The 11452-nt window shown below is 40.5% G+C and overlaps 1 protein-coding gene across 1 annotated transcript in view; it reads right to left on the bottom strand.

Annotated features, from left to right (window-relative positions):
• The window catches only part of cntn4 (contactin 4), a 174086-nt gene that overhangs the window by 3766 nt on the left and 158868 nt on the right, over positions 1-11452 (bottom strand). The window contains 10 exon segments of the mRNA XM_079683091.1: positions 116-284; positions 366-478; positions 560-746; positions 1666-1781; positions 2052-2286; positions 3818-3888; positions 5255-5404; positions 6263-6421; positions 7285-7405; positions 9375-9550. Coding sequence (XP_079539217.1) covers positions 116-284; positions 366-478; positions 560-746; positions 1666-1781; positions 2052-2286; positions 3818-3888; positions 5255-5404; positions 6263-6421; positions 7285-7405; positions 9375-9550 — 1497 coding nt within the window.

Genomic DNA, 11452 nt, shown 5'->3' with positions numbered 1-11452 from the left:
TTTCTGTTATTTTCGGAGGCGATGACAGCTAATGTGTTCTGGCCAGATAGCAGCAGGGGAGTATATTATGATGCTCAGCCACTAGGGAGGCACTAACTACTGTAGCTTCACTGACCTGGTATCCTTGGGATGGTGATCTGCCTGCTACTGCTGCCTTCCCCTCCCTCTCCAAAGGGCTTTATCTGGATGATATAATCCTCATCGGTGGGCAGGGCGAGCTCCACAGAGGTGGTGTTGGTCTCCATGACGTGGGGGCGGCTGTGTCTGTTCTTCTTGTACAGCACCTGACGACGAGAGGGGTCAAGAGTCAGGCACAGAAGCAACAAACACAATTTTCTGATAAAACCAATAGGCTGTGAGCTTACTTTGTAACCAGTGACCTCTGACTCATTCTCGAGGGCTTTGACTCGCTCCCAGTTCAATATAATCTTGGAGTTTGATGTGTTCCAACTCACTTTACCTGGTGGCTGACTAGGCGCTGAAAGCAGAAAAAACACATTATCTACCTCGATGAAAAGCTGAACAACGGCAGAAGGTTATAATTAGGTCTGACACTTACGTGGTTTTTTGGTGGTAGCGTTGACGGTGGGGCTGGGAGGCCCTGTTCCAGCAGTGTTATACGCCCTCACTGAGATGTAATACGTGGTGCTGCTTTTTACCCCGCGGATAATGGTAGACGTTTGGTTTCCTACAGTCCTTAGCACACTAGTCGTGTCTTCCCTTTCACTTCTAGTCCAGTACCTCAGCTGAGAAGCAACAGGGCAGAACGGCAGACGTGAACACAGGCAGAGAAAAAAGAGACACCTTAAAAGCTTTCTGTTACACCCTGTCAATGAAGTGCAATCCGGAAACAGGAAGATGTGAAGTCAACTGGACGGGAGATGGGAAACCTTTCTGAAAACAAGCTTTAGCAGCATGTCACATCGTGTGCCTTTTGCTCACGCGAGCTACAAGCCTCAGTTGTGCTCATCAGACATGTGTCATGCTTTGTGGTAAAAGTATATTCAAACAAGGGGTAAAAAAAAGAGAGGGAAAAACAAAGAATGAGAAGCAAAAAAACCTTGAAAGCCCCCTGCCCTCAACTTCCACTGATAACAGAGTTCCTTCGTCACCCCGCTTGTCAGGGCTGAAATAGCTGGCACGCTTGGCAGCACAAATATAATTTGTCTTTTCTCACAGGAACGGTTTGCTCAGGCCTTGCTCCTCCGTTGACTTTGAGTGGTCAACAATTCATAATTCTGGCACTGTATTCAATCCGTTGGATGAAAACAGAAGCTTTGTTCATGTCTTGGATTTCAATAATGAACTGAATTAAAATGACAAGAACTAACTGAGCGCAAAGCCAGTGTCTGAAACTGCTTTGTTGTGTGGATTAGGAAGCTAAACGCTCTATCCCTTAGAGTATTGCATCAGTACGCTAATCAGGGTGGTTACAGTACTTAGGTAAACAACAAGAAGAACACAACTAAACCCACAGGCATGAGACTAGGCTGGACCATTATGCATGCAGCAAGCTATTATCTGCTATGCCCAGAGTGCATGAGCCTGAAACGCTCATCAATAATAAAGGAGAACAAGATTCAACAGCATTATTTGACATGTGCTTGCACACATTTACATCCGATGGGATCACACACACAAACAAGGTATTACTCTACAGCTCACCTCATAGCCCAGGACTCTTTTCTTGCTGGTGTTCCAGGGCAGAGCTTTCCACAAAACTTCAATCTCGGATGCTGAGAGACTCTTGGCACGGACCCTGGTGGGAGCTCGGCCAGGCTCTGGAGTAAAAAGCACAAAGACTTCAAAATAACACTGAGCTTTGATGACCCGTCAAAGAAGGAACATCAACACATTTTCAAAGTGATTTCTTCCATCAAGACAACAGAGGGAGGGAAGTAAGGCAAAGATGTCTGCAAGTGCTGATAGAAGAACGTTGGCTTCGTGATCACTGCTGCTACTGTTCCAGACTCATAAATGACTCATTAATAAGGGCTAAGCAAGAAGAGCTATTCCCTCACAAGTTGTGTATGACATGAGATCATACACACCTTCTTCAGCTGAGTTGATCGTGGTAACAGGTCCGAAAGGCCCTTCCCCCTCATTGTTATAAACCCCAACCTTCACGTGGAAAGGCGAGAAGGGCTGGATGGTGTCATTTTTGAAGATGTATTTGGATGCTTCGGCGGATGTTACGGCAGCCTGCATCCACCCGGTGGCACCGTGGGGTCGAAAAGCCACAACGTAGCCAAAACCCGGTCCATTTTGCTGCTCCTCTGGAACCGGCTGCGACAAAATAAATACACAGATTAAGCCAAAAAAAGGTAGTTCCTAAGAAATTCTGAATCTTAAAAAAATCTGAATTCATGACTTTCATCGGGCCAATTTCATTCTGTCTATGAACTGTCTTTATAACTCATGGGCTAAGTTTAAACATGTAATTAAGGACACCACCCTAAGAGGAAAGACAAGGCTTTCCATTTTGAGTCAATGCTTGTAAAACATTGTAGAAATATAATATTCTCTACACACAAGAACTAATACTGGACATATCCATTACACAGCATGGTGCCTCTCAGCATGAAACCATAAACTCAGCTGTTGGCCAGACTGATAACATGCCTTAAACATTTATAGATTCAGACTTCAGTCTACTGGATACTGGAATTCATTACTTATTTTTGTTTAAGCCCTGCCTGGTCTTTAAATCAACCCAATATGGCTAAACGGACTCTCCTAAGTGACTCTCAAACATTATTCATGACACTTTAATAAATGTGATTTACTTGTGGTGTCCCACAGGGGTCGATACTTGGACCCTTTTGTATTCCTCATTAATATTAATCACTTACTTAATCACTGCATCTGTGTGTATGTTTGCCTTTCTGCTGCTGATACTGATTTGCCACTTTCAAATGAACATGAATATCTTTCTTAACATGTTATTACATCTAATGTAGTGGTATTTGTCATTTTAATTATTTAGCATGCAGTGCTAAATAATGCAAAAGTGAATTAACAATTTACTACAGATTTATTTAACCATTCTTGACATATTACAATTTTGTATGGGCTCCATCCTATTCCATCTTCCTCAATTTGAAACTTTCTTTAGAAATTATTGTGAGTTATGCTACAGATCCAACAGCTAGCAGCACTCTGCTGTCATTTGAAGTTTTCTTATTTACTCATTTGTATATAGATTGTTTCTCTCTTATTAACTGACATAAGTATGTTTTTTGTTTGTATTTTGTTGTAATGTGTTATCATTTGTTGACTTTCTAATGTCATGTAACATGTGTATCTAAACTAAACTAAACTTTAAGAATTTCAGGGCCGGGACAACATTGTTGCTTTGTTAAGCAGAAATAAGGCTTTAAAATAACTCTTGCATAATAAAACACCAACACAGATTCTGTCAAACGTCTCACAGCGGGTACTAATGATTTTTAGCAGCCTGAATTAAATATATAAGCCTTTGGAGCTGGACTGATATGCAGGAGCTTTGTAGGGAAAGAAAGAAGGAAAGAAAGATAGACAGAAAGAAAGATAGATAGAGAGGAAGGGAAAACTATTTGAAAGAAAGTTGGGGTTTCGACGGAGCCATTGAGTTTAATTATCTTATTGAAACCTCAAAAGAATTTTTCTCTCCCCTAGGGTGACAGAAGCAGTTATTGCCTCTCTGTTCTTAAAAATGAAATGCCATACATTAATCTATCCAGCTGTTATTAATGAAACAGGGGCCCCGATCCAAAAAGAATAATGGCGTCTGGCTCTCTCCTCCATGGGTGAAGGGGTCCTGAGCAAGCCTGCTTACCTCCCATGTGATGACTAATTCGGAGCGACTGCCACCGCCTCCACTCACATTAGCTGGTGTGACCTTCGGAGCTGGAGAAAGAAGACGGATCAGCTTAGCCTTGTTGACTGCACACAACGCTGAGAATGCACAAGTAATCTTTTTCCTTGTTGCTATTCCCGAATGGCAGAGAGAGGTAACTTTGTTTTGTTGATATTTGAACTTCTACATTCAGAAATCCTTAAAGATGTCAGCAAACTTCTCAAAGCTGATTCATATTTGCCGACATTTCTCGACTGTGATGTTTTTTTAACCAAAAGACTATTGAGGGTCGAGACAGAAAAACAAGCAAAGGATATAACCTCTCTGCAGCTTTATCTGGGTACATTACTGATTGCCTCTTTATTTCAATTGTTTCAGTTTCAACATAATTTCAGTTTTCAACACCAAATCTGCGTTGCAAAGTATATCGAAAATATTTAAAGGTTTTGTTTGCCAAGAGTTTGATGATAAGATTGATACAACTGTATATAAGTACATTAAAAAGCTACAGCTAGTAGACTGTAGTCTGAGTGAAATAGCTCTGTCCAGAGCCAATCTTTGGATTCATCTGCTATTAGCCTTGAAATCAAATATGTCTGAGGTTCTGGTGTAGCCAACGGATATCCAGATAACTTTGCGAGACTTCCTTTTCTGTGTGCTGGTTAATGTTCACACGCTAATGAAATTAGAGCTGACAGAATATGACCACGACCGGATTGTATATTTTCATTTGAATGCAGATATCGGATCATAGAAATGAGTTGAAAATAAACTAAATCTGCCTACCAGCACTAAAGCTAACCAATGTATGTATGCTTTTATTTGTTTAATCCAAACTGAAGTTGAAAAATACAAGTTTTAGTTTTGTGTTTTTTAGTTTTTAAGTTTTATTAATGACTAAAACAGAAAATAAACTGTTGAGCTTTAGAGGTGCTGCTTTTAGCCTTCACGCTAAACTAAGGTAAACTAATCTAAGCTAGCATACCATGGATGTATCTTCCTACTTAACAGGACAGACCAGAGGTCGATCTTCTCTTTAGACTCTTGGCAAGAAAACGTTATCAATATTACTAAGAAATAAAAATTGCCATCGGTTTGAAATAAAAAAAAAAACAGTCCAACACGAGATATATAAGTTTTAGATTTAGTTCTCGATGTGAATTTTACCCGAAAGTTTTTGTAATGACTTAAACATAAAATGAACCATTGAGCTTTAGAGGTGCTGTTATTAGCCTTAACGCTAAGCTAAGGTAAACTAAGCTAAACTAACATATCCTGGATGTATGTTAACATTGTCAATATTACAAACCAATTTAAATCGCAATGGGTTTCAAAATAAAAAAGACAGACTAACATGAGATATACATGTTTAAAGAGGCATAAGGAAAGTTGATTTTATTCTCATGCAGTACATACAGGTCCCCTTCGTCCTTGCTTGTTTGGAGGGCTTGCTGGGCTCCCCGGTGCCGATGGTGTTGCCCGCCAGGACTCGATACTCATACTCCACCCAAGGGCTCAGGTCTATTACTGTAGCTGTCAGCCGGTGGCCCCCCACCACCTCAGGAACTGGCATAAAACAAACATTGCCTCCCTTTCAGTTTCAAAATAATGTGTGTGTGTTTTCTGTGTGTGTGTGTGTGTGTGTGTGTCAGCTTAGCATCAGCAGTAGAATGTCCTCCGGGCTGACAAACCTGGTAGGACTTCACTACAGGTACACGAGACAGGTGTAATCCCTCACAAGGACACATAATACACACACTAAGAAACACAAACAACAATGACAAAGATTCACAAAAAAAATACAATCACTGTTGACTTTCTTATTTGGAGATCATTCTTTAGCCCTTTCTCCTTTGTAAAAGGTGCGTAGGTTGCTGGAATAATAGCAAAACACAGTCTTGCTAAAACAACAGGAAAAATAAATGATTTTTATAAGAAATGACAAGAAGTCAATTTTCTCTGTCTACCTGCAAGGTCATCATGTAGTTCTGTTTCAAATATATTATCCTGATGTGGTAAATCAATGAGGCCAGTAAACCTATCTTAGAACAAAGTGTCCTTAATTCACAAAAATAGCAATAAAAAAGGTATACAGTCTGGCATAAATGCACATTATACAGATAATGCATGAATCCTGAGCCCCATTAAAGGGCTATGTGGGGAGGAATCAAATCTTTGCTATCACTTAAGTACACTATCAAATAACAGCCTCTGCAACAAGCTCCATCATTATGATGAGATCCACGTTTTCCCTGTATTCCCAGGAGTGCGATAAAATGGCGGTCAATTGTCGTCCTATAATTGTGTAACATTTGGGGTCTGAGGTAAAATTACATCTCCAATATTCTCACAGGCGAGGGCAGAATGAAGAGCGGCCCCCTCCGTGTGATTGGAGGCGGCCACGGCTGGTTGGAGAGAGCTTACCTGTGGTGACAGCCTGCCACCCGAGGGAAAATGGTGTCCTGGCCTGGATGGTGTATGCCGTAATTGGACTGTGATTATCGGGACCAGGCCTCCAGGACAGAGAGGCTGTGGTATCAGTGATTTCTTCTACTTGGATGCTGGTAGGCGGCCCCGGGGGACCTGATAGATGTCATAGCCAGGCAGGCGGGAAGAAGAGGAAGAGAGAGATAGAGAGGCAGACGGAGAAGAGAGGAAGACGAGTGATGGGGAGGAAATTTAAATCAGGGAGAAATGGGAAGATGGCAGAGAGAGTCACGGTGGTTTTAACACCTGCAGCTACGACAGACAAGTCATTGAAACCTATGGGAGCCATTTGGTGTAATTAAACAATACATTTCATTTTAACCTTGAAGAGAGATTGCCTTTTTTATTCTGTCTTGGTATTTCTTTATAACTGAGGCACAACCAGTCACAGTACATATTAATCAATATCAAACTCTAGGCTTGTCACAACAACCACTTTTCCGGTAATAATTGCGAAAATCGATATTCTTGATATTTGATACATAATGCAAGAAGAATAAAAAAAAAAAGCGATGAATATTATTTTTTGAACAACATTCAGATATTTTAATGTGTAAACTAAAATAAATATCCTTCACTAATTAAATATAAATTTAATAAAACCACTTAACTATACCAATGAATGTAATGGACTCTGTTAGCAAAAATGCACATTGAGGCAAAGTCTATTATTTATAGATGGAACGAAAACCTGTAGCTTATTGGGGCAACATGTTGGTCGCATTTTATGTAAATAAACACACGCTAAACAAATATGATGTCCATATATTGTACTTTAAATAGCTAACGTAAAGGTCATGTCCATGTATAATAATTTGATAACTTGGCCTAACAAAGTCCTTCCTTCTTCTGCACTAGATGAAATGTACGTCATTAAAGTGTTTTAAAAATTGACAATCTGGTCTTTTTTGTTTTAAAGGTAAGTGTGGTGAAAGCAAATAATGAGTGTTGTGGCTCACCTCTGACTACCAAGTCAACAGCGATGGAAATGCTGTCCACCTTGGTTTGCACAGCGCACGTGTACTTTCCCGCATGCCTTAGCTGGATGTTTCGGATCATAATGTCTCCTGCCGAATGTTGCTGTCATTCAAAACATGCACAAAAACACACACACACACACACACGGTTTCGTGAGCAAAATGGTAAGCATACAGCTATTGCAATTGAAATACACTACTGACTTTTCCAGCCCTTTGGGAGCAGAACCAGCTGAACAGAAATCTCATGTATATGTATCTTGAAAAATAAATCCATAATTCCCTGTGCAACCTTTTTCCTTCCATTTTCTGAAAAGGGACCCAGAGATACCTCTCGATATTGAGCGTAATGCATGCTTTTATTTCAGCACTATAATCAAACGAATATGATAGCTTGATATCGGTACAGTATGGAGCCGTTTCATCTAAGGAGCCGTCTAATGACTGGTCTCCTAGTTGGTTCTTTCGGGGAGCTTTTCATACCATCTCTAATTGCAATCCCCACTTCTACATTATCATTTCATCAGAGCAGAGCCGGTTGCTTAATACATTGGACATGCGAGAAGCTTTGGCACAATGGCAGTTAGAATTCTGCGGAGTGGCTGCTAGCTTAATCAATGTAAGTGCAGATGAACAGCAATTTATTAGAGAGCGGAGACTGTAAATTATGGCATAAGAAGCACCTTAACTCGGGATGAAACGGAAAAGAAAGCTGTTTTTTTTTCCCTCTACTCCTGCAGCTTTTGAAGGAGCCTTGAATTTTTTTTGGGGGGGGGGGGGGGGGGGGGATAGCCCTGCGTATTACAAGCTGGGATGTAAGCTACAAACCTTTTAAAAAGTATATACCGGCTGACTAAGACTGGTTGCAGGGTGTGTATGTAAATTTATTTTAAAAATAAACCAGAGGCAGCAATTTTCAGCCCATAAATAATACACTTGATACAAACATTCCCCCTGCACTGCGGCTGAATTTATCATGACCCTGCTAAAAGAAAAAGAAAGTGTAGTATTGATGTACCAATGAATCTTCAGTCACCTCTTGACCTTTATTCAATGGAATTTCTGAAGGTGTCGTTTTAAGTAGCAGAAGCGCAAAGGGGCATTAATGAAAAGAGCATTCTTCAGCTTCATGAGGTGGGGATAGTTTTGAGCAGAAACTGGTGAGGAAGTATTTCCTGTATTGAGTCAAAGGAACCAACACTGTTATGAAGTTTCATTTGAAGTTCACAGAGCAACTTGTGGTGACAGCTGATAGAGGGGCAGCCTGATTTCTCTATCGCACTTTATCTTAATATTTCAAATGGAAACTAAATCACATCAAGGCTTTTTGTGGCTGTGTGACAGATGAGTCATTCTCATTGCACATCCTGTATTTACAGTTTAATAACAGGAAACATTGCTTGAATACAGTATGTATGAGATCTAACAAATATCTAAATATCTAATTTTTATGCAAGACAGCATGAAGGTCACACAACAATACCAATGAGGCAGCTTCTACTCTCTGAAATTAATATATGTTGACCTCACTCAGAATTTTGTTATGCTAACGTTACTTTCATTTTGCTATCAGAAGGTTTCTGCTTTTATTTGATTATGCTAACGTTACTTTTTAATGCTAACGTTTCATTTTTTGGATTTCTAATGTTACTTTGATTAAGTTACACTTGCTGTCCTTTTACTGATCATGTTACATCTACTTTTATCTTGTTAACACCTAAATGTTGTTATGGTAACGTTGCTTTTCTTTTTGTTATAGATGCTAATGTTACTTGTACTAGCTGCTGTTGCTCGCTGGTATTTCATGTAACATGTAAGCTAGGTATGTTTGATAGATGTCTATATCAACTGTCAATATTGAACAATGTATGTCCAAGTCGTATGTATAAGAACAGTTTTAGGAAAGTTGCTTCGTACCTAGTGAAAGTTTCCATAACATACTAGCCATCATGACAATGTAGCAACTTGATTTTGAACACCTTGCTGCATCTTTAATTGTTTGTGAATGGGAAGCCTGTCTTCACAGCAACAGAGCATGGTGGTTGTCAGAAAACATTAGATTGTAGACTTACGCCTCCCACTTTTTCAAAGAATCCCTCATGGTTCCCGAAGTAGATGAGCTGCTCGTTGAAGAACCAGGTGAACTTGAGCTCCAGGGAGGGGTCGTGGCTCACTTGGCAGGGCAGGACCACGCTCTCCCCCACGGTGATGTCCAGCGTGTTGGGCAGGGTGGTGATGACGGTCGCCTCTGAAAACACACGCCATCAGATCAGGCACACTGTTCTGCCCTATTTGTACAGGCATTAGAATTCAGCACAGGAAGGAAATGGCTTTGCAAAAAAAGCCCCTCCATCATTCTTATGGATATGTCAGACTCAGTTAATAGAAGGATATATGGGACGGAGCTCACAGCAAACTAGGGCGCACAGCTACAATAACTGGTATTAGCTTTCGGCCTAAGCTTGTCTGGGGACTCGGAGACGTTTCTCTCCTCCTGAGAAGCCTCCGTGTGTCTCTGCCAGCTCAGCCTTCAGCCTGGAACTCCGCCGAATCCGCTCGGAAATTCCCAAAACGCACCAAACAGCAAACACTTCTTCCAGGCGCCACTACTCTCTGCATTACAAAGGCGTCACAAGGGAATAAGGCAAGCGTCCCTTATCTGCACTTGTGTGTGAGCAGCAGAGGAGGAGGAGGAGGAGGAAAGTGGAAGGACATGAGAGAGGCGAGATGAGAGGGAGAGACTTTTGTTCTTTCGTGCAACACACCGGTCTCCCTCTTGGGGGTGCTGTGAGTACTTGGTTGAAATTGCCACTCTGTGCACACAAGACTAAATTAAGCATGGCAAATGATCCCTGGACAGGCATAGATTCATGTAGAAAGTGCCGAGCTGCAGTCTTCATCCAGAGTGAATTCGATACCTCCATTGAATTGGCCCTCTCTGCGCGACACACACACACACACACACACACACACACACACACACACACACACACACACACACACACACACACACACACACACACACACACACACACACACACACACACACACACACACACACAAACACACACACACACACACACACACACACACACACACACACACACACACACACACACACACACACACACACACACACAGTGATTTATCTAGTCGTTTTCTGATACCAGGCCAGAATGCTATCAGCTGGTAGGTGTTGTCATGTACACAATGAAAAAGCACACGGTCCTCTATTGCTGGGCCTAAATGGTGAGCGATGACTGTGCAGGAAGAATGTAGTAATAACACAAAGGGGTTATTCTGTGTGTGCTTTGTGTGTCTTTTAAAAGGCGAGATCCTTGTATGAAAGTCACACAGAAAAAGGGAGTAGAAAACACAAATAAATGTTAAGGGTAAGAAATATATTCTCTGTTGTTTCCATGTAGGGAATAAACTCAATATGTTTAGACTAGCTCAACTACAAGTTAAACATAAAAGCATAATAGGCCTTCTGTAATTTGAGCTAGTGTGAAAACGAATTAGCGAGAGAGCAGAGAGGTCTACACAGTTATTCAAAGTCACAAATAAACAGGATAAATGGTTGAAACAGATATGCAGGCTAATGTAGCTCCATCTGGACATCCATTTATTCCACATGTTTAAACGCTATTACAGTATTTATTCACCGTACAATATTTCATTTTCCATTCAGTTTTATCTTCTTCTTTTTTTTACGCTTGTTGTATCCTTGCATCGTTGGAGGTAGGGCTGCTCAATTAATCGTATTTTAATCGCAATAACGATTTTGGCTTGCAATGATTACGAATAAAACGTAATTGAAATAAAACGATTTTTTAATTATTATTATAAAAAAAAAAATTCTTGGTTTTTCAGTTGAATTATATTTAAATTTCAGGGTAAAAACATACTGTTCACATTTTTTTTTTCAATAAATGGATGTTTTCAAAGTAAATGGATAATCGTTTTTAATAATCGTGATATCAATTATTGACCGAAATAATCGAGATTATGATTTTTGCCATAATCGAGCAGCCCTAGTTGGGGAGACTTGGATTTAAGATTGAAATGCCAAAACTATCATGTGCCTTTTGTATATAAGACAAATAAAGCCTTTGAGCCGTTGTGTACCAAACAAACTAAGTGTAAATAT

Source organism: Notothenia rossii, assembly GCF_949606895.1.
Source record: "Notothenia rossii genome assembly, chromosome: 5".
Classification (NCBI taxonomy): Eukaryota; Metazoa; Chordata; class Actinopteri; order Perciformes; family Nototheniidae; genus Notothenia; species Notothenia rossii.
The sequence above is the reverse complement of the archived record's forward strand: the minus strand, read 5'-3'. Positions and strand labels throughout refer to the sequence as shown.